Source organism: Aotus nancymaae, unplaced genomic scaffold, assembly GCF_030222135.1.
Source record: "Aotus nancymaae isolate 86718 unplaced genomic scaffold, 86718_ANA_hifiasm-v0.15.2.pri h1tg000009l, whole genome shotgun sequence".
In the NCBI taxonomy this organism is placed as follows: Eukaryota; Metazoa; Chordata; class Mammalia; order Primates; family Aotidae; genus Aotus; species Aotus nancymaae.
In genome coordinates this window covers 8,464,964-8,488,954 of record NW_026988420.1, presented here as the reverse complement: position 1 = coordinate 8,488,954, position 23,991 = coordinate 8,464,964, and the positions used below count along the sequence as shown (strand labels likewise).

The window sequence follows — 23,991 nt, the reverse complement described above, 5'->3', positions numbered from 1 at the left end:
TCCGTCTCAAAAAAAAAAATATAATAATTTACAAGGACACTGGGTAGGAGGTTGGATTACGTGCCAGAACTGAGACAGAATGCTACCGGAGGTGCTGTGTGGAAATTCCCAGCAAAAGATTCTTTCATTAATTTCACCAAATATGCCATTTCCACTTAGTTTTCAAAGAAAGTCAAACTAAACTGCCATTTGAGATTACACAGAATGCATAAGACCCAGTCTGGGATCCTATGTTTAACAAAAAAAACTGTTCCATAATCTAATCGGCATGTCAAAGGAGTCACTCATAAGCCACTCAATATAAACCGATTGTATTTTTGCAGAGCACCATTAAAGATGTCTTTTTTTAAAGTTATAGATTTTTATATATTTGGGACCTTTGAAATCATCTGTGGCTCTCGAATGACAGATGATTAGCCTGTGTGTATGGCCCCACAGCTGGTAATGAAAGAAAAACAAAAATTCAAACTGCCCTCTGATTGGTTTTCTTAAATAACTTTTCCTTATCCACCTTTGGAGTGGAATAAATCTCAATATAACCTAAATAACAACATTACAAATCAAAGAATACTCAAAGCAAATTCAGGTTAAAAATGAACATTTTAAAAATGTATTTTCTTTAAAAATTAACTTTTCACTTCATATGTTTACAAGATTTAACACTGGGCAAAGGGTGGGTCTGTCTAGCACACATTAAGTTGGTAATTCTCCACTTCCCCTGAAAGGCCAAAAACAATGACTCAAACTGCTAAAAGTATTTACTAAATATGCACCAAATCTAATGATTTAACTAATAACTGTGGAATTGTTTCTAAGACTGTGGGCTGATGTAAATATAAAACATAGATAAAATTTTCCTATTTTTAATACTGTGAGTGCCAGGAGTTCTCCCAGAAGGTAATGAAAATCTTGATTTTTATCTGTACAGATGTCTTCATTTTTTTAAATTTAAAATTATTTTAGGACTATGTAACGTCCCCAGTGTCAATCGTCCTATAATGGTAAACAAACAAGCACCATTTCAATGAGTTTCATAAAAGAGTCTAGCTAAGTACCCATGAACAAATCACACACGGTCAAAACAAAAATGTAATAAAAATATTTAGTGAAAAGACACATTTTTAACTCCCATTTATGAACTTTAAAAATATAAATAAAATTTTATCAACTTGATACTCAGCCTGTAACTGGCTCAATACATAGCCTTATTTCCTAAAATCATATTGCAGCATCTTCTGAAAAACTAAATGCAACTTTATACCTTCATTAGTTATGTTAATAGAGGTAAATATTTAAACAGTACACTCATCCCTAGGTCTTTAAAAAAAACTGAGAAGTCTTAGTGTAAGTTTAAAATTTTAATATTTATAAATTTAAAAAATTGTACACGTGCTGAGTGGTAGCAGTGCTAACATTTTTGTGACCATTAAACCACAAACTCACTGCATAGAACTTCTTTCTTTGTACAGAGAATCAAATCACAATACCAACATTTGCAATTTGAAATAATTTTATGTGGTAAAAGACACCACACCAGGAAGCCTGGGCTCAGAAAACACTTGAGGTCAGATCCCCAGTAGGTACATAGTGCAGATGCAGTAATTTCAGGCTAGGAAAATTAGCTACTAGTATGTGTCTGACAGTTCCTAATAGCTAAGAGGCCTAGCTAAGACTAGGAGAAAACAGAAACAAAACAAAACAAAAACCAACTCTCCAATTGCTGGGAGGGCCAGTGAGAGAGGAGGGTAAAGATGTGAGTTTCAAGCAGGTAATGGGCAAACTGAATCTCCTAATTCCTAGGAGGGAATCGCCACAGCTGACTTCAGCATTCCGGTCTTCACTAAGACTTACCCATAGAGCACTACAGTAGGAAACCAATTTCTTCATTCATCCTCTTTATAAAGAATGAATGCCCAATATTAAACTTCTAGTTTTATTTGAACCAAACATATTATTTGGTTAACTATGTCATGGGTTCTCATTATAATCAACCAGGCATACTTCACATTTTTTATATCTAAATGAAAATATGCTTAAAGTTCAACTGGAACCATGGCACTTCAAATAATTTGAGCTCAGCAATATGCCTAATTTGGACATTTTAATTTTAGAAAATCAATTTTTAAAAATTATTAAATGCAGTGTTTTCAGAACATAGTTACCAAGTCAGAGAATATCCACTTACATTTAAAAATAATTTAAAACATTATATCCTCAAATCAACTATGTTGTTTTGTGGGAAAACATAGAAAATTATGTTAAACCTCATATCCAAATCAGTTCCTTATTCTCTGGTTTAAAAAAACAAAACAAAACCCTAAGAAGTACTAAGGTTCCTTCTGACTTAAAAGGCTAATATTTTATTCAGGAACCAATAACAATAATTCCTCATCAAAGACAGCTAACTTAGTAAGGTCTATTGACAACCATCTCTAACAACAGAGATGGCAAACAGGTAAAAATTCCAACAGAAAAAAATACCATTTCAGGGTTCAGAATGATGCTGATTACTAGGAGACTCAAACTTGTAATCCTTGAAGCTTATAGCTAGTTCCCTTCAATACTTGAGGGGTTCATAGAAGTATTAACAGAAATGGGAAACATGGTGATTTACAACCCTAAAGACCTGACATTTTTGGTAAAAGAGAAAGTTCAAAGACAGTTAAGGGGAGGGTTAAATAATGCTGACTGGGGGGAAATTATATAGATACTTGCTTTTGAAATGAAAATCGTGGAAAAGTAGTAGTAACCATCTCATCTAACAGAGTAATGTAATATAATTATACAGTTTACAATGAAATAAGATTAAATTCTTAAAATTAGTTTGAAAAAAACCTGCAGTTTGTTTACATTAAATGTCACACTTTACACCAGACAAAAACTTGATGCAGCTGTCTTCCAACAGAGATGGCCAGCCTGAAAGACCCAAATGACAGTGTTGGAAAGGACACTGTCAAATACTGTCAAGTACTTTTGCTACTGAGGCAGCCACCCATCCAGCCCAAGGACCATAAAAGCAAATCAATCTTTTTAACAGAACAAAAACACAGTTACAGGTGCTACTACATTATCAGACTGTGGAAGTATAAAGTCTTTATAGTGATTGTGCCTTGGGAAACAAATGGGTCAAGGAGAATAAAATAAGAAATAAACAAAGAATGTCTGGAAAACTAGAGGTTAAAGGAACTACATGAACAACAGAAATTTTATAAAACAAAAATTTAAAAATGAAATACTTGACAGTGTCCCTTTAACATATATAAAAGAGGGCACAAATAATGTTTTTATTTTAAAAAATGTTTTAACAACTTAACAGTTTTAATAGGAAAAAAAAAATCAACTGATTAGAATTAAGCCAGTGTTCTTGATACCCACTGGGTCAAGAGCATTAAAACAAAACAAGACGAGAGAAGTTAATAAACATAGCTAAAGACAAAACTGGACAAAATCAAAGAAGACACAATGTGAACAAACATCCAATCAGGCAGACATGCACACAACCACCCTGAAAAGGTCTAGCCATTGCAACTCAGTGGCATCCCCATCACCTAAAAAATGGTAGTGGCTTCTCCCCACCCCAGTGTGCCAACATTCAACATTCTGGTGATCTGGTTAAGTGTTATTTGGTCCAATCTGAAGAAGGTCTTTTTTAACTAAAACTGGTCTAATGAAATTACGCCTCAGGAATATGGAGATGAAATTTTCTATTTTTAGTTTTGTAATAGGATCTGGGCAAATTTTGCAAATATGTTGCCATCTGAATAAAAGCTATTAAATACAGATGCCTTTTTACTTACCAAGGCATTCCTTTGCCACTCATCTTTATTTTTAATAACTTGATTATAGTTTTCTCATGGCATGTGGACCTGTCCAGTCAATTGTGTGTTTCAGTGCCCTCTAGTAAAGAGACTGTACTCACCATACACACAGATATATATAATTCACAACAGCCGAGAAAGCTTGAGGGAGCTGGGAAACACAAAACACTAAGAACAATGCAAAACCAATAGATTACTGCTGCATATCACTTCAAGTTTTTTAAGGGAAAAAAAAAAACACCTAAAAATAAATGCATCATTCAAAGTATTTTTTAAAATATAGAAACGTGTACTTCATGAAGACTGGTATTTACTTCCTTCCTAGCAGTCTTTCAAGATGTTTTTGCTTCCCCTTAATTGTGACTCAATAGTGATGAGATTGAGAGACATGTTCCTCAAAAAGTTATGGCCCAAGGCCCTGCATTCACATCTACCTAACATCACATGCACAGGTTGGATGTAATTTAGATGCTCCAGTTTTGTTAACTGTTAATAGCACAGAATTATACAGTTTTGCACAGCAACACATGTAATGACATATATGCTATGTGCAATCAGGTATAAAAACTGTATCTGCAGCATGGTTTAGCAGACAGGTGTCAGGAACATGGTGGAAGCCGATTTTCATGAGTGCACCTGTGCCAGAGTCCTCTACCTGTCACTGTGTTGTGAAAGTATTGCAGTAGGCGGAGTTTCATATGCCGCTGTTGATAAATTAGCTTTTATTTCCATAATTTAAGCTGGCACACTGAATTATGGGAGCATGGCAGCTGTATAAAAATCTTAATTAAAGATCAAAGTAGAGGATCTAAAGTGAATTTTTAATCTCTAAAATTAAATTCACGTGACTCCCATGACTGGAGAAGAATTATTGCCCCTAATGCCCCAACGTGCAATAGTCTGTGTGAATCAGTAATTCACATCCTTTAAAATAATTATTGCTTAAGCAAGCCATTTAGAGTAGATACGGGCTATGTGTCTGGATAGAAACACACTCAAAAAGTTAAGACTAGACGGGAACAAGCCTTTCATTTCACTGATAAACCTACATAAATACACGATTGGAAGGGGCACAGGTTCATAGCAGCTAACACCCTAAACCAACTCTGAAGCATCAAGACGTGGTTTCTTACTAAAACAAATCAGCGGTTTTTATATTTTCCTCTTAAAATTAAGGCAATGAAATGGCTACAGTTCCTAAGGTTATTTTTATGGAACAAAAATATACATGTATATATTCCTCAAGTTCAGGCATAAGAGTATGACTAGTGACTTGTATTACACAAAACCTGCAACACTGGGTTGATGTAAGAGAGAGAGAAAGAAAAAAAAGAGAGAGAGAGAGAGAGAGAGAGAGAAAGCAAGAAAAGCAAGAAAGCAAGCTAAGAAAAAGCCAACAAACCCCTGGTGATGTTTTCCCTTCCTGCTGAATTACAAACCTAATCATCAAAGGGAGGAAAAGCTAGAAAGCACAAAACCTCTTAAGAGTTTTCAATGTCTCTCATTGATTTCAAACTTTTGGGGTGATGGAAGGGAGAAGCTTATTAACATGAAGACTCCTGGGCCCAACAACCAGACCTTCTGACTCTGAAGATCTACAGTTGGGCCTAAGAATCTACCTTTTTACCAGCTCCTCAAGTGATGCAGGCGCTCTATGGAGATTTTCAGAAACACTGCCTAGCATATATCCATTTAATATTTAATGACAAAAATTCTAAACTTTGGCTAGCCACCTATGTTAAAAGGAAAAAAGGCACTGCATATGTATTTCATGGTGCCCATATCTGTTTGCACATATATGGAATTTCATTTTGAAAATTTTAAATCACCATTCAAAATCTAAAAGACATATGTATGACAGATTGTGGCTAACACTTAACAGCAAAAGCTGATTCCAAGTTGACCTCTCCTGTTTCACTGCATTACATACATACATACATATCAAAGTTTCAGGCTCTCCAAAATCCAAAATGGCCAAATGAACTGAGGAACAGGACAAGACTCAAGTCAACTTTCAGCAATTCAGTGCACTTTGCAGAAAGGATCTCAATTAAGCATAAAGTTCTGTTGTTTATTTTACACAAAGGAGACCACCAACATTTGCCATAAATTCTTCTAAACTCTTTAAGAAGGCCATCTTCTGCTTTCGATCCAGCGTTGGAGGAGTGCTGCTTGCAGTGAGCTTGTTGAAGGCATCTGCTAATCTCTGGTAAATAACTGGGTCTTGCTGACTTGACAGTAATGTTTCAACCAGTTCAGAATATTCAGCCTATTGAAGAGAGAAAGTATATACAAGAATATATCCTCTGAGAATATCATACAAGTAGTTATATGTCAGTTACTGGATTGTGGGATTCTAAAAGGCAGGGGCACATTTTAAGAGTTAACATTTAAGAGTAATTCAGCATTTAAGTCCTACTGTTTGAAAACCTTTCCATGAGTTAATTCATCTATCATTTATGGCAATGCTTCAAGACAGGTACTGTTTCTATTCTCATTCCAGAGGTGAAGGTTTCCACACTCAGTGAGGTGAGGTGATATGGCTCAGATCAAGCAAGAATCCAGGCAATTTGGCCCCAAGACCCATGTGATAATCAACTTCGTTATGCTGCCTCTTCAAAGCACATTATTCCTATTTATTTTGTGTATTACACATAATCTAAGTCTGCAATAGTTCCCCAGAGGTTAATAGAGACATCTTGTTCACACAGTTCTGAGGACAGCAATGTGCACAAAGACAGAACAGGCAGGAAACCTTCGGGAGGAGGGGGCAGAGAAATATATTCCAGCGTCTTCTCCAAGTGGAGCAGAGCACTCTGAAAGCTCCAAGCCAGCACTGTACCCAGCAGCCCTTAGAGAAAGGGCAGGAAAGGGGCTTTAGTAAATACAGGAATATGGGGAGTTTTCTTTTTTTTTTTTTTTTTTTTTTTGAGACAGAGTCTTGCTCTGTCACCAGGCTGGAGTGCAGTGGCGCCATCTCTGCTCACTGCAACCTCCGCCTCCTGGGTTCAAGCGATTCTTCCGCCTCAGCCTCCCGAGTAGCTGGGACCACAGGCGTGTGCCACCACGCTCGGCTAGTTTTTTTGTATTTTTAGTAGAGATGGGGTTTCATCACATTGGCCAGGCTGGTCTCAATCTCTTGACCTTGTGATCCGCCCGCCTCAGCCTCCCAAATTGCTGGGATTACAGGCGTGAGCCACCGCGCCCGGCCGAGTTTTCTATTTTTAACACTCTATCACAAAGCCTTATAAAGGAAAGTGAAAGAAGATATGGGTTTGAGGGAAATTCAACTAGGTCAGAGGTAAGCTCTCCTGAAAAAAGCTGGCCTGGCCAGGCACAGTGGCTCAGGCCTTTAATGGCAGCACTTGGGAGGCTTAGGAGGGAAGACTGCTCAAGCTCAGGAATTTGAGACCAGCTTGGGCAACACAGTGAGACCCCATCTCTACAAAAAATTTAGAAATTAGGCAGTTGTGGTGGTGCACAGCTACAGACCTAGCTACTTGGGAGACTGAGGTGAAAGGATCACTTGAGTCCAGGAGGTTGAGGCTGTGCTGAGCCATGATTGCTCCACTGCACTCCAGCCTGGGCAACAGAGTGAGACCCTGTCTCACTGCAACCTCCACTTCCTTGGTTCAAGTGATCCTCCCACCTCAGCCTCCCAAGAGTCTGGGACTACAGGCATGTGCCACCATGCCTGTCTAATTTTTGTGTTTTTAGTAGAGACAAGGTTTTGCAATGCTGAGCAGGCTGGTCTCAAGCTCCAGGCCTCAAGCGATCCACCTGCTTTGGCCTCCCAAAGTGCAAAAATTACAGGCATGAGCCACTGTGTTTGGCCTGCTGTTATTTTTCATTGGCTTCTTGGGATATCATGATAGACCAAAATGGTGAAACCAAATGTTAATTACATTTGGAAAAGAAGGGTGAGGTGCAGCATCCCAACCCCCAAACCATGGAGCCACGGTGGCTCCCCTAACTGCCCTGTCCAAGGGACAGTCCTGTTCACAGGGGACCAAGTATAATCTCCTATCATTTCCCTACTCATAAGAAATGGTAGAAGTGGCCAGGCGTGGTGGCTCACACCTGTAATCTTAGGCACTTTGGGAGGCCGAGGTGGGTGGATTGCTTGAGTTCAAGAGCTCGATAAAAGCCTGGTGAAACTCCATCTCTACAAAAAACAAGCCAGGTGTGGTGGTGCATGCCTATAGTCCCAGCTACTTGGGGAGATGGGAGGATCGCTTGAGGCCAAGAGGCCAAGGCTGAAATGAACATTAATTGTACCACTACGCTCCAGCCTGGGTGACAAAGTGAGACCCTGTCTCAAAAAAAAAAAAAAAAAATCGAGATAGTAGAGCCTCTGAGGCCAGGCAGCAGGTATCATACTCGCCATTCCTAAAACCTGCTCTTTTCTACCGTGTGTAAATATATTAAAAGAAAAAAGAGAGAGAGAAATAGAGAAGGAAGAGAAAGAAGGAAGGGAAGGGGGGGAGGAAGAGACAGGGTGGAAGAGAGTGGGAGAGAAAAGAAGGGAAAAAGAAATGAAAGAAAGGGAAGGAAGGAAGCAAGAAAGAAAGGAAGCAAAAAAGGAAGGAAAGAAAGAAAATTAAGAAAGAGAGAGAAGGGAGGGAAGCAGGGAAGGAGGAAGGAAAGAGAAAAAGAAGGAAAGAGGGGAGGGAAGGGAGGGGAGAAGGGAGGGGAAAGGGAGAGGAGAGGAAGGGGAAGGAAGGGGAAGGGGAGGAGAGGGGAGGGGAGGGGAAGGAAGGGAAGGGAAGGGAGAGAATCAGAATGTCATGGTTTAAATATATGCAGATAAGAAGTCTACCTTGCTAGTAAGCAACAAGTCAGTCAAATGGCAGAAAAAGAGCACAGATTTGAGAGCAGGTACTACCTGCAGGAAGTGGCAGCCTACGGCAGACAGCAAGAAATGAAGTCCCAGAGCACCTTCAAATGGGGACACAGATGTTACGAGAAGTCTGGAGAAAGGAGGTCTTTAAACAGTACAGAAGACCTTTTCTAAACCCTTTTTTAAAGACGGAAATAAAATGCCAAGTTTCTCTAGTCAATAACTTGGCCATGCTGGGAGGGTGTGTGTGTGTGTGTGCACGCGCACGCTCATGGGAGAGGAAAATGGGAAACTGAGGCAGTAAAATATTCAATATGGTCCTTTTCATAAACTTCACAGGCACCTATTCTATCAGAATTGGGGAGAGACGTAAGCTGGCCTAACTTTTATATTAACCCCATTATCAGTGATGCTTCAGAGTCTTTAGAAGATCAACAAAATAAATAGTATACTGTTTTCTATAATATAATATGCAATAATGTACTGTCTTCCATACTGTCTGAAGGCAGACTCTTCCTTGTCCGCCATTTTGTCTCCCTCACAAAATCATGAGTTCCTCACACACCCATTATGTATTCCTCATTCCCAGCACAGTTGTTTAAGGACAGGCTTGGGGCAGTAAGCATTGCAAAGGATGGTTCACAGTGGTGGAGAAGAAAAAATAAATGTTTTGAACTGACAAACAGCTGTCAGATAAACACAAACTGACATGTGAAAGCTAATAAAGAAGGTAAGAAATACTGCCTCGTTGAAATGAAACTGAGGCACTGAGTCACAGATCCTATAAGAAAGCAGGAATTAATGACCCACCATCTATCTCAACAATCTCTTTGCAAAACAGCATGAGAAGAGTCCCCTGAAGAGAGGCATGTCCAGTACCTGGTGCAAACACACCAACGTGTAGAAAGCTTCACCAGCTGCAGTGGTCATCTCTGTGTTGTGCTTTTGCAAAACCAGCATATCAAAAACCAGCTGAAATTACATAAGACTTCTTAATAAAAACATATGATGATCATATATCCTCCAGTCCCTCCCCAGTCCAAAAAAAAAAAGAAGGTTGGTTGTTATTCTAGTTATTAAATCAATCTGAAATTTTTCTTAATGTTTTAAAAAAACAAACAAGCATACCTTACAGATATTGCTACTTGCTGTGGTATCTGAACAATCAAAAATACCAAATTCCGTCAATATTTATTACATCAATTTTCAAGAACACAAGAAATGGTGGATGAGAATGTGTCCATGAAGAGTTATCTCCAGAAAAAACAGTGAACAGGAAGTCACGGTTTCCCGTCCCCAAAAGAATGGAAGCATTTCCTCATTTGAATGCAGAATTATGTGCACCAACCAAACTTCTAAAAATAGATGATTTTCTGACCTACCACACAGACATCTTACCTTAAGAAAGTGCCGTGTTGCTAGAAAAAGTGGTGAATCTGTTTCTTGTGCTTTTGCACACTGTTCAGCTAACGGTGTCAAGGCCTCCAGGCAAAGCTGGCAAACCTCCGAACTCATTCTGATCATGAAGGTCAAAGAACAAACTAGATTGGATATACTTGATTTATAAAAGATTTTAAAAAATCATAGCTAGTATTAAATGAATGACTGTTTCTAGAAATGAATACAGATACACAAGAAGATTCGTGGGGAATATCTTCACTGAGTTATATAAGGAAAGAAGATTTCCAGTGTTTTTCAGATGGCCTATAAGGGTTTTGGGTTTGAGTCTGGTGATGTATATAGCTTGTTTCAGTTTACAATACATACAACTTATTAAAAAGTCATATTATTCTCTACAATTAGACCTAAGACCAAAGACCCAGCTCAGCATTATTAATGGGGCCCTGATGAAGGAGTGACTATGGAACCAGGACCGAATGCCTCAGAGATCTGTGAAAGGAGAACAGGACGAAGCCAACTAACAAAAGAAACACAGAAATAGAGCAGTTATAGAGGTGACAGAGTTTGTTTCCTTTTTTGTTTTTGAGACGGAGTTTCACTCGTCACCCAGGCTGGAGTGCAATGGTGTGATCTTGGCTCACTGCAACCTCTGCCTCCTGGGTTCAAGCGATTCTCCTGCCTCAGCCCCCCAAGTAGCTGGGATTACAGACGTCCACTACGACACCTGGCTAATGTTCTATATTTTTAGTAGAGACAGGGTTTCACCATGTTGGCCAGGCTGATCTCAAACTCCTGACCTCAGGCGTTCCACCCACCTCAGTCACCCAAAGTGCTGGTATTACAGGCATAAGCCACCGCACCCAGCCCAGAGTTTTTTGTTTTTGTTTTTTTTTAAATAAAATTGAATCACAAAAGAAAAATGAAAACCTAAAAAACTTTTTTTACAGGAAGATCTTTTTCCCCAAGGGACAAGTAACAATGATGTTCATTTAAAGGATATGATGTCATTCCTAACTCTAGGGAGTACATCAGACTTTTAAACAGATCCTCAGGAAGCTGTGGTATTTTTTCAGGAAAAATCTCACAGATAAATGTGATTAATTTGTAGTATTGATTACAAAGGGTTGGAAACTGAAAAAGAAATATTAAATATTTAGATTCTTATTAGTATCCAATTTTTATTTTCATCAATGCAATAAAATTATGTAACTGACAAGCTTCTAAATATAATGATTTCTTTAAAGCATGTGCAAGATACAGAAAACATGAAGACCAAATTAAATGTAAAAACAGGTTACAATAAAGGGCATATTTTCGTAACTACTATGAAACAAAGTAATAGACAGTAGAAACAATTATCTTCTAGATAGTTAATAAAAGCTAAGGTCAATTCCAGATATTCTGTGTTTACCCTGAATAAGTAAACAAGGCAGCCAGATTTAAAATTATTAAATAATTTGGGAGTAAAACCTTTTTGTAAATGTATTTCCATTCAAGCATATTGGAAAAATACAAGGAGGTAATGCAAACTGTTAAGACTATGCACAGAGCATAGTATTCAGTCTTTATGCTTCCAAAAACATTTCTCCACTTGTACTATCCTAGAGAACTGAGGTAAAATTAGGTAGTCTGGTTTAACCACACTTAACAAAAATACACACGGAAATGTTTAATAGCTTATTTGTTGAAACAAACCCTAAATGCAAATCAGTATGGAGAGCTGACTAAACTTCCTCATCCTGCTAGCTGCTGTGTGAATACCAGGGGTCATCAGCATTGTTTCCAATCATGAGAGACATTCTCTAGGACAGAAGCACACGGTTAGATCCTGCTATGCTGGCAATCTAACAGCACTCTTATTCTTCTCATACTCACCTTCTGGGCACTTCTCAGCCTCTTCTACTCTCTTACTTCCTCCTACTCTCCTTCCTTGTCTTTATCTCGTGTGTGTGCGTGTGTGTGTGTGCCTGTGCGCATGCGTACGCACACACACATACACACACAAACTCCTCCTTTCCACCCATGTCCTCATCCCCACCCTTATCCTGCTATGACAACTCATAACCAGAGACCTCCTTCCTCTACCGTACTTACGGAAGGTAGAAAAAAGTTGCCTGACCGCCAGCACACACTCAATATAACTGGTAAAACCAAGGCATAATCTAGTCAGAATGTGCAAAAACTTTAAAACAGCATCAGTCTTGGTGCTTACAATCCCAGTGCCTCTTGGAAAATGCTTTCCTTTGCTCAATCTCTCAACCTGAGAATGTTCAAACAGTATCAGAGGAAAACACTGAAACATAACTTACTTTATTCCCTTAGTGACAAATTATGAGCTAATCAAAACTGCTAACAGAATGTAGTTTCTAAAAGGACAGGCTTCTTTCTGTAGCAGTCCCTGACAAAGCGAGTTACTAATGTGTGGGTACCTGCAGGACTCTGGGGCAGGAACAAAGACTGAGTAAAGGCCCATGTTACTGAGAAGCATGCACAAGTAACCGTTAATGAAAATGCAAAAATTGCAACTTCCTGTGCACTTAACAGATACAACCACTTAATTAAATCACAGATATATTCTTGTCTAAAGTATCTTTGAACTTCAAGTACATATAGTTGTATGTTCACATGCAATTACATTAATTACCTTCAAGAGATCCTGTGACATCAAGGGCAGAATTAGGTTTACTCCATACAACACAACATCTGCTGCTGACACAGATCTGTTTGCTGCTTGACCTGGCTCATGTCCTCTAAACACTTCATCTATTAAAATAAAAGGATTCAAGCTTATGGTGGTAACATCAATCAATCTTCAAAGTGTGTATTCTACCCTTATGAAAATAAATTCACCCCTAGAGCCTAAATAAATCAATGAGTGAATAATAGAGAATCTGAGCTCATCCTGCCCCATCTCTGGCAAGGAGATGGAGGGGACAGCAAATCCAGGGGTGAAAAAAAGATCTGAGACCCCAGCCCTATGTCATCCTTTTGAGTTTTATTGGGGGATATAAGTACTTGATACAGAAGTGTTGGGGAGGCTAAAGGCAGGGGACAGTCTAGAAATAAAACTAATAATCAATGTTTTGAAACATAAAATCTACTCTACTGACATACTAGCCATAATACGAATTAAATAATTTCTAATTAACTTTTTTTTTACACACTTGATTTCAAGTGTGTAAAATATCTCTAAGCTTAAAAGGCATGTGGGGAAATACAGAAATTAAAATGTTACATAAAAAACAAAGTAGTTTACAAAACAACAACCAATATGACAAAGGGTTATTATTCTTAATACATATGAATTATATCCACATATAAATTAATGAAAATACTAAGACCTAAACAGATAAACATTTCTAAATAAACATTTATCAAAGCCTTGACTCTAAAGAAATACAGTCCATTCCAACTGTTAATCAAGCAATACAAATTTTAAAAAGATACTTCTGATTCATTACATTAAAAATGATTTGTAAATGATAACATCTCATTGACGGTGAGGACAAAATGTGGTTAACTTCAAAAGCAATATATTAAGACCATTTTATCTATTAAGGATATAATCAGAAATTCAGACAGGCTTGCCCACAGAAATGGTCACTGCTTCATCATTTGTAAGAGCTAAAAGTTAAATATTCCTGATGTCCAATATTAGGAAACAGGTTAAATTCCAAAATGTAGAATGCCACATAGCCATTAAAAATATCATCACAAATTCTAATGACAAGGGATAGGTTAATGCTACATTAATCAAAACGACAGACTATAAAATTGATGTCAGCTGGGCGCGGTGGCTCACGCCTGTAATCCTAACACTCTGGAAGGCCAAGGTGGGTGGATCACCTGAGGTAAGGAGTTCAAGACCAGCCTGGCCATCATGGTGAAACCCCATCTCAAAAAAAATAATAAATAAATAAAAAATAAAAAATAAAATAAATAAATAAAATTGATTTTAGTTCACAGCTTGCCAGGAGTAAAAACAAAACAAAACAAAACTTGTATTTAGAGCATGATCACAAAGAAAACAGCACAAAAATAACCACAAAAAGAAATTCCCAAAATGCAATTATACAATGACTCTGGATGGTGTTCAAAAGTAAGCATGATTTTTCTGTCTCTATACTTACAATTTCTTTTTCTATTAAGGGTATGTATCTTAAAACAACAACAACAACAAGATCAAATGAGGGAGACGTGTCTACTTAAAATCCACTTGTTAAGCCTAATGCTGAGCCTCTCCCCTGGAATCTTTGTTCTAGTTGGAAGAATCTTATTTGTTAAAGCAGGAGTCACCACATGTTCCCTGCACATCATACTGGTAAACCTGGATTCCACCCAAAGAAGCCCAGCCTGCTCTGAAGCAGAAGGCTAGTTGTAGAGCTTGATTCCCGGCTCCAGGTATTTGCCAACAAGATCGATCTCTCAAAGCCTGCAAAGGCAGGCCCGTCATGGCTCCGACAGGGCTCAATTTCTATCCATGTGCCCTGCTAAGCAGTCAAGACAGCAGGTCAGACACTATGTTAAAGAATGTCAGGGCTGGGCACAGTGGCTAACGCCTGTAATCCCAGCATTTTGGGAGGTGGGTGGATCACCTGAGGCCAGGAGTTCAAGACCAGCCTGGCCAACAAGGCAAAACCCCATCTCTACTAAAAATACAAAAAATTAGCCAGGCCTGGTGGTGAGTGCCTGTAATCCCAGCCACTCGTGAGGCTGAGGCAGGAGAATCACTTGAACCCAGGAGGCGGGGACTGCAATGAGCTGAGATGGTACCATTGGCACTCCAGCCTGGGCAACAAGAGTGAAACTCCATCTCAAAAAAAAAAAGAGAGAGAATGTCAGATGCTGGTTTCCAGTTACGCTTTTAATATCTCACCTAGTCCATTAACTTTGTTTTATAACATTTAAAATATTTCATATTTTGTTTCAGCTATTATTTTTAAAATAACAAAATATTTTCTTTTTTACCATCATTTGCCTTATCTGTCAATGCTGTTTCTTTATAATTTTCTACTTTCTCTTCATTTTTGTTTCTTCTGAATTTCAACCCCATATACTCGTTTTGTTTTTACCCTGATTTTGTTCTGTCTAGCTTGAGCATTATAGCATCAATTTCTTTTATTAACCTTATTATGAAATCTTTTCACTGCTTATATTTCAAAAATCTCTCCTTCAAATGCTTAGCTTTTATTGCTTACAATTTGTTCTTAGAATGGCAGATAAGAGGAGTGCAGCTGCACTATAAACCTGGGAGATGGTCTTCCAAATGCCTTTAATAGCCCCCCACCTTCAATATAAATGATCCAAAACATTTCACCCTTAACCCAAGAAGACTCCCAGGTCAAAAAATTTTCCAACAATAAGGCTATCCCTTATTGTTGGTATAAGTCCTATTGGGTCCAGGGCAAGCAGTACAGAAATTATGGTACATAAAGACAAACTCGGGCTGTGCTGTGGAAGGATCCTCCATCTAGCCTCCAGTAAGGAAGCAGAGAGGCAGTTCTGATTTCCTAAAGGGGCCTTCAAGGAAGGAAGAAGACAGAAGATTCTACAGGCCAGAGCCTCACCATATTGTCTCTAAATGTTTACTTCTATTATAATCCTTCCTTTTTCAGTAGAATTATAGAATATTCTGGAAATGTGGACTGTCCCTTCTCCTTTTTCTTATTATATGCTGGCCAGTGCTGGGATCTAATGTAATACTTAAGTAGGTAGGAAACATGATGGGATCACTATTTTAGGAAAATTATTCTGAAAATAAGACAAATCTGGTAGTATGTCAGAAACAATGAGGAAACTTAGTCAACATATAGATTTCTAGAGTTAGTAGGTCTTGGATGGGGCCTGACTTGGGGTATAGAATAAGAATCCATGAAAAAGATGATACTATGTCTAGAAATGAGAAATTTGAAACAATGAGCTGATTTATGATACACAAGGATAACCATGACAGTAAATCATCTAAACATACACGTTTTAGCTTTGGGTCTTAACATTTAGTTACAGATTCCTCTGGGTACAAGGCTCTTAACCTGGGGTCCTGACACACCTGGAACATTTATAGAAGAGCTTCCAAGAGTCCATGAACCAGCTAATACTGTATTAGTGAGAGGTTAAGAATGCTGGGCCCAGTGGCTCACACCTGTAATCCCAGCACTTTGGGAGGTTGGGGTAGGAGAACCATTTGAGCCTGAGGTCGAGGCTGCAATGAGTGATCACACCACTGCACTCTAGCCTGGATGACAGAGGGAGACCCTGCCTCTCAAAGCAACAACAAGGAAAGAAAAAAAAGTTAAAAACTCGAGGATTGAGCAGCACTGACCTGAAATTAGAAAACTTGGGTAAGAGGCTGGGCCTAAAAATAGACCAGAGAGAATTCCCTGAAGAAGAATGAATTTGTGCCGTGCTTTTCAGACTATCTCACCTTAGTACCCCTAGTTAACAGCAAAAAAGAATAAAGAATAAACCTTCTACATTGTGAGGTTGATGGTACCTAGCTCAGAGCAGATATAAAAAAAGAAAAACCATGGTCCAGTGAATAAGGAATAAGAAAAAATTAAGGAAACAGAACAATCTCAAGGATTGGGATAAATAAGTCAAGTGGGACATTACAGCACCCAACTTAGAGAATCTTACAAGGAAGAAGTAAAAAATGTCTACTACCATACATGTCTGCACAATATGTAATAGGAGAGTCTAGATATAATTCATTTTTCTCGTATGAAACAAGATCTATTTTGCTTGTAGGCAAAGTTAGGAGTGTAGAGGGGAGTGAACTGTATAGCACTGAAACTATACAAATAAATGAGGTTTAAATTACTGATCAGGTTCTTGCCTGTAACAGCAACTACCTTTTACTTACTGATTGTCAGACACAATGCTAGGCACCAAAGATAATTTACAGCTGATCCTTCAATCATGATGCAAGGTATTTATTATCATACCCATTTGACAAGCTTGTAAAGGCACAAGTAGGCTAATCAACTCCCCCCACGTCATGCTGTAGGTGAGCTACTAGGCTAGGTCCTCAAAGTGTAGCCTGTTAACTCCGAGACCAGTGCTTCCTACCCCAACAGGGCTTTCCAAGCTGCACTCTGGAAAGTGCTAGGGTGTGCTGGGGTGGCCACCTTGGGGGACATGGAGAAGTGATTAGTCAATAAAGTGTAACTTTGAAGAGACTGGCATCTGGAGTCATAGGCTGGGATTTGAATCCCAGTCCTGGCTAAGTATCTGTGGCCAAGTGACTTAATCTCTCTGTGCTTCTGTTTCCTCATCTACAAAGTGAGAACAATGAGATCGACTTCATATCATTTTAAGAGGTAAGAATAGGGCTTGGCATTTAGTAAGATCTCCATGAATAAGAGATACTCTTTCTATTATTCTTACAAGAGGAAAGCCAAGCAGAAGGGCCGCTGGTCCCCACCCTCACTTCAACCACTGAGATCTTCTTTCATTTATTCCATAAATTAAACTTCCCATGTCACTTACAGAAAACAATCCTTTGCTTTAATAAAAAGGATGACAACAACGAAGTTTAAAAACCATCACGTTACACTTTACCTGTATCACTGAAATCTATGAATTCTTTTGACAGCAAGTTAGTAAGAAGTTCCATAATGAGAAGCAGGTCTTGGTATTGCTCTTCTTCCGCTGTAACATCTATTCTTTGCCGCCCTAAATTATTCTTAGAATACACTTGCAACAAAGTAAGGCAGGCTTCATATAAGTTCATAGCTTTGGACTGCAAAAAAATGCATAAATTATGCTACTTGGTAGAATCTATTTGAGAAACAAACACTGACATTAAAGAAATTCAAAAATATAATCTAGATACATTAACTCCCAATTCCAAGAGTAGCAATAATTCTTGTTTTAAACTACATAAAACAACAATAATTTCCAAGAAAGCATATATTAAGAAAACACTATTTTAAAAATATTACTACTTTTCTAACAATAAAATTTTAGGACAAGAGTTTATATTCAGGTGCAGCAAACAACCATAGCACACATATACCTATGTAACAAACCTGAATGTTTTTTTTTTTTAGAAGAAATTTTAAAAAAATTTATATTCATTCAACACGACTTTCTCAGATTTATGGTTTTTTTTTTTAAATCTTCTTTTTCTTTTTTTCTTTTTGAGTCTCTTCAGCCTCTTGATTAAACATTTTTGAAAAGTCTTTTGGAAGAATAAAAACATTATTTAAGATAACACTAATTAAATTTGAAGTAAAGATCTATTATTTTATTATAGCTTTGAAGAGTTTTAATCCTGAGGGGATAAAATTAGAAAGTGCTTACCTCTCCAAGATAGCATATCTGTTTATGTGCAACTTCAACAAAAACTTCTATAATGAGATTGACAGTCTCTGGGGTATTTTTGTAAACTTCCATCAACCCAATGCAATTGGTAAGGAAGTCCATTAAAAAATTAAACAGGATTGCTACGTTGTCAATCTGGGTAGCCTCAGCAATGCCACACAGGGCCTCCAGTGTGGCAGTGATTTCCTGCTTGACTTCCTCTTGCTGACACATCTGCTGGAAGTTTTCTTGGTTTATCACTCTTAAGAATCGCTGCTGAAGTGGCTGAAGAACCTATAAAAATAAAGCAGGAATTTTCTTAAAGTTCCGTTCACATGTTTTGTTTCCTCAGCTTAGATAAATATTCACTTTTCAAAACATTTCTAATGGTTGGAAGCAGGACAAGCACATAACAAAGAATACCTAAACGAGACTTCACACTCCCCATTTTGAGGGTCATCCTAACTTCCGGCTCATGTAAAGGACAGAATACCCAATGTATGGAACATAAATTTCTCCCTGCCACTCAAAGAATTCTGTCATTTCCCTCCATCTGTTCCCAAGTAATTAGCCAAAAAGGAAAAAACAAAGATAAACTTTATTTACAAAATCAGACAGCAAGCCACATTTGGTCCACAGGCTGCAGCTTGCCACCCTCCACAAAGTGAAGCCCAACAAAGCTCTCGCCTGTTTTTTCCTTTTTCCGTCATAACTTCAGATAATCAGTCCTGCCCTGTATATAGGAGTACTCATATTCAAGAGGATAGTATCTTAATTCTAGTTAAAGCTGTCCATATGATAATACAATCGTTTAAAATAAAAATACTTAGTCAGTCTGGTTTCCCCTAGATTTGAAGTCACAAACAACTGCCTAATTCCATTACTGTGCCCCTTCTCAAACACTAAGGGCCCTCTAGACACAAGGACTGCAGACTGGCAACCTACACACACACTGGCAACTCTTGGTCCTTGATTTAAGCCCATTAAATAATGTGCGCATGGTTGTTGTTATGGGTCAAACTGTGTCCCTCAAAAACTCCTGTGTGGAAATCCAAACCCCAGGACATGACCTTATTTGATAGTAGTGTTCGCCAGGAATGGTGGCTCACACCTGTAACCCCAGCACTTTGGGAGATTGAGGTAGGCAGATCACCTGGGTCAGGAGTTCGAAACCAGCCTGGTCAACGTGGTGAAACCCTGTCTCTACTAAAAATACAAAAATTAGCCACATGTGGTGGTGCGTGCCTTCAATTCTAGCTATTCAGGAGGCTGAGACAGGATAATTGCTTGACCCAGGAGGTGGAGGTTACAGTGAGCTGAGATCATGCTGCTGCATTCCAGACTGGGCGACAGAGTGAGACTCCATCTGATTAAAAAAAAAAAAAAAAGAAAGGCTGGGTGTGGTGGCTTATGCCTGTAATCCCAGCACTTTGGGAGGCTGAGGCGGGTAGATCACGAAGTCAAGAGATCGAGACCATCCTGGCCAACATGGTGAAACCCCATCTCTAAAAATAAATAGAATAGAATAGAATAAATAGAATAGAAAATAGGGTTGTCATAGATATAATTAGTTGATGAGGTAATACCAGAATAGGGTAATACCAGAATAGGGTGGGCCCCTACTTCAATATAATTGATATAGAAAGGGGAAGTATGGATGCAGACACACACAGGGGGAACATGTTTACATGAAGGCAAGGATCCAAGGATCACGATGATGCATTTACAAATCAAGGAAGGCCAAAGACTGCCAGCAAACTACCAGAGGCTACAGATTTTCCCTCACAGCCTTCAGAAAGAACGAGTCCTGCGGCCACCTTATAGCTTGGACTTCTAGCCTCCAGAAGTAGGAGAAAACAAATTTCTGTTGTGGTATTTTGTCACAGCAGACCCGGGAAATGAATATCATGGTTAATCTGCATCTCATTCAAGACAGGAGAATGTTTCCCTGATCCCTAATGAAGATTTAATAAACCAGTCCATGCTCTCAACTGAGTTAGGAAAAATGTTCCTAAAATGCAGAACACTTGATAATATTCAATGTCATCACATACAGGCAGGTACAGACAAATTGTAAGATAACATTTGTAAAATAAGAAGCTTCAATCCATTCATTAGGAGAAAAAAATATCAGAAAAGCCATGACTAGGTCAGGCACAGTGGCTCATGCCTGTAATCCCAGTACTTTGGGAGGCCAAGGTGGGCAGATCGCTTGAGGCCAGGAGTTCAAGACCAGCCTAGCCAACATGACAAAACCCTGTTTCTACTAAAAATACAAAAATTAGCAGGGCATGGTGGCATGAGTCTGTAGTCCAGCCACTTGGGAGGCTGAATCAGAAGAATTGCTTGAACCCGGGAGGTAGAGGCTGCAATGAGCTGAGATTGCACCACTGCACTCTAGCCTGGGCGACAGAGTGAGTGAGACACTCTCAAGAAAACAAGAGAAAAGAAGAGAAAGGAAGAGAAAAGAAAGGAAAGGAAAAAGGAAAAAAAGGGAAAAGGGAAAAGGGAAGGGAAGGGGGAAAAGGAAAAGAGAAAAGGGAAAGGGAAAAAGGAAATGGAAAGGGAAAAAGGAAAGGGGAAAGGGAAAAGGGAAATAGGAAAGGGAAAAGGGAAAGAAAAGGCTATGACTGATATGTTTATGTCCCCATAGACTCTTTTATGGCAATGCATAGATAAAGAAACTACAAAGTTACACAAAAGGGTGTAATCAAAATAGAAGGCACCGTTACCTCTGTCCAATACTGCTGTTTGGTTTCAGTGTCCATATGTGCAAAACCTCCTAAGACTAGAGCCTTCATCAATGTCCTCTGCACAGGACTTGACAAGAAATTAAGAGGTGGGCTTCGGCTTGCAAACTGCTTAGCTAAGTTCCACCAGTTCTCACACTGAATTACTAAGTTTGCCCTACAGGTAGAAATAACAAAACATAAGATGTATTACTTATTTCTTCACATATATATATGAAGAAAACGAAAATCAAAAATAACTAGATTTAATTAATTTTTAAAGCAAAGTACGGTAAACTTAGTATAGACTTTGAAGTCACACAGGCTTACATTCAAATCACACTAGTTGTTTGGTAATGTAAAATTATTTAATCTCTATCAATCATCACTTCTCTATAATCTGCGAAACAGGAATAACAACAGTCTTAGCTGAGACTGATATAGAAGAGTACATAGTAAATTATAAGAATTCAATAAATCAGCCAATCACAATGGTAATAATAACAATGATATTCCTTATATAGTAAGAACAATGAAAACATTTCTATTGTTTTAGGAAGCACTAAAAATTTTACTTTCCAACATTAAATTTTAAATATCAGTATTTAATTTTTAAAATGCGGATAAGATGGCTAAAAATTCAAATGAGCATATTCCACATAAAAGTGTCTGTAACACTACAAATTACTAATCTGTTATTCATAGGGCTTTGTTGCCAAATCCTGAAGGAGTCAATGCAATGCTCAATTATAAGACGGGAAAGCTCCATTTGCATTTGTAATAATAGTGTGACATAGTTTTTAAAATGCACTACTCCAAAAATGTATGCTCTATCTGGAATTAAGACTATGTAACCATTTGCCAGTTGAAAGGACTACACTAAAAAGTGAAAAAGAATTTCTCACCCACACACATACACACACAGTCAGCCTCCAACAATGGGCTAACCTTTCTCTTCTTTCCACCAAAGTGACAAGGAGCTGCACAGTGTCATTCGCAAGGTCCTGCTCACTACTCCAGACTGAGAGGTTACTGATGACTTTTTGTAAGAGGTAGCCAATTATCCACTGAGAACCCTCTGTATCTGCTCCAAACGCCGTACTGAATGGCAGACTTATCTTAAGAGAGGAAACAAATTTTTTAAGGTAAGCAAGAAAAATCAACTGAAGAAATCCAGAGAAAAATCAAACTGAAATTACTATCTAATCTGAAGTAGTGCTTACTTCACATCAATTTTATGAATGTACTAACATTTCCATAGGTCAAAAAAAAAAAAGACATCCTCAATCCGCTCACGTTTTCCAGTGTGATTTTCCCGTCAACTTCTATTATTCCCAACGCATTAAAAAACTAACATAATATTTAAACCAAATACAAAAAAGCATAATCTATTCCCAAATAATAATCTGTTATCTTCAACAGTGGTTAAAATAAACTAAATCAAATGATGTGCCCTAAAAAAAAAACCATTAAAACAGCATTCCAGTCACAAAATTCTCTTCGACGTGGAAAATGTTAAACTGCTCTTAAACAGTTACATTTTGACAAGAAAACCACCAAGAGAAATGTTCCTGCTTCTATAACTGCCATCATCATAAATCCAAATGAAGTTTTAACAGTTTTACATTCTGACCTGATCATACAGTTTTTCATCCACCAGGAGATAAGTCTTTGCCCAGCGTTTTAAAAACCAAACAATATCTTTGCCCATCTGGGGACTTAGTAGGTGAGTGAGATCTGCTCTTATTGCTCGAGATTCGACTTCTGAAACTCTGAGAATGGCAGACAACAGCCTGTAGGTATAAAACAGAAGTCATTTATTCTTTCATTTATTTAGTAGCTGTCTAACCATACATTTTTTCCATAAAAGTCCTTTTTCGTCTTTAAATTATCTGGATTTAGGTCAGGCTATACTTGAAAATTTCATTAGTAGAGTTTTAGACAAGTGTCCCATATTATTTCTGACCTTTCACGGAGTAGAAGACAGGATAAAGAAAAGGAAGAGTCAACACTAGAGACATCCTTCTGCCAAAGTTGTAACCACCTGTGCGAATCTCAGCATTACTAGCTAAAGAGAATTTTCAGATTTTCAGGAGAAATACATCAAATTAAATCTTCAGAGCACATGCCAAATTCTTTTAACTTGTACTACTTAGCATCATTACTTAAAACTACCCTGGTTTTTTTAATATCATGGTCATGTTATAGTACAAGATCTGGGAGTTATCTAGAAAGTTTTGAATATTGAGCCGTGTCTAAATCTGATACTTCCTAGTAAATTTGAGTCTTCATGGTATTTTTAAATAAAACTCTTGCTAGAAAGATTACCTGTGTAAGCACACATAGTGTCCTTTCCTACACTACATAATTCATATGGCTGTGTGGTGTCAATCACATAGCATGACATGCAGACAAGTAGAAATGTCTTTGTTGGGGAGAGCACATAATCAGATATGATATATATTTAACTTGACTTTAGCCAAAAGGCAAGGAAGGAAAGGATGTAATAGAAAGAATCCATTATACACCAATGAATATTAGTGCTGGGAAAAGGATTCTAATCACTCAAGTTTGGCTTATGCTCCTTTCCTAGTGCTCTCAGGAAGCCTGAAATGATCTTATCATGAGATCATACAACCATGTGTCAGTTCTTTACCCCACTGGATGGCCCACTGTCACTGCCCATACTTCCTGCAGCCTCCCTGTGGTCACTGCCCTTCCTTCCCTCATCTAGCCATCTGCTTCCTCCTTCCCAGTCTTTATGGCAGCATCCTCTTCTCCTGACCTTCTTCTTTAAATCAAGAGGTTTTTAAGGTTCCACCCCAGAATCTCTTTTTTTTCTTCTTTTTGAGACAGAGTTGTTCTCTCGCCCAGGCTGGAGTATACCCAGGCAAAATCA

The 23,991-nt window shown here is 38.2% G+C and overlaps 1 protein-coding gene across 6 annotated transcripts in view; it reads right to left on the bottom strand.

Annotated features, from left to right (window-relative positions):
* Window positions 1-587: 587 nt before the first annotated feature.
* The window catches only part of XPO4 (exportin 4), a 113,411-nt gene continuing 90,007 nt past the window's right edge, over window positions 588-23,991 (bottom strand). For 4 of the 6 annotated variants that reach the window (XM_021664907.2, XM_064373537.1, XM_064373539.1 and 1 more), the window contains 10 exons: window positions 22,726-22,885; window positions 22,041-22,210; window positions 21,096-21,270; window positions 18,364-18,657; window positions 17,620-17,800; window positions 12,704-12,822; window positions 11,060-11,190; window positions 10,057-10,174; window positions 9,538-9,630; window positions 588-6,087 (listed from right to left, as the gene is read on the bottom strand). In XM_021664907.2, the coding sequence (XP_021520582.2) occupies window positions 5,890-6,087; window positions 9,538-9,630; window positions 10,057-10,174; window positions 11,060-11,190; window positions 12,704-12,822; window positions 17,620-17,800; window positions 18,364-18,657; window positions 21,096-21,270; window positions 22,041-22,210; window positions 22,726-22,885 (1,639 nt within the window). In that variant the 3' untranslated portion in view covers window positions 588-5,889. Of the gene's footprint in view, window positions 6,088-6,743; window positions 8,757-9,537; window positions 9,631-10,056; window positions 10,175-11,059; window positions 11,191-12,703; window positions 12,823-17,619; window positions 17,801-18,363; window positions 18,658-21,095; window positions 21,271-22,040; window positions 22,211-22,725; window positions 22,886-23,991 lie in introns of those variants that run through there. The other 2 variants (XM_064373538.1, XM_064373540.1) reach the window with 2 other exon arrangements.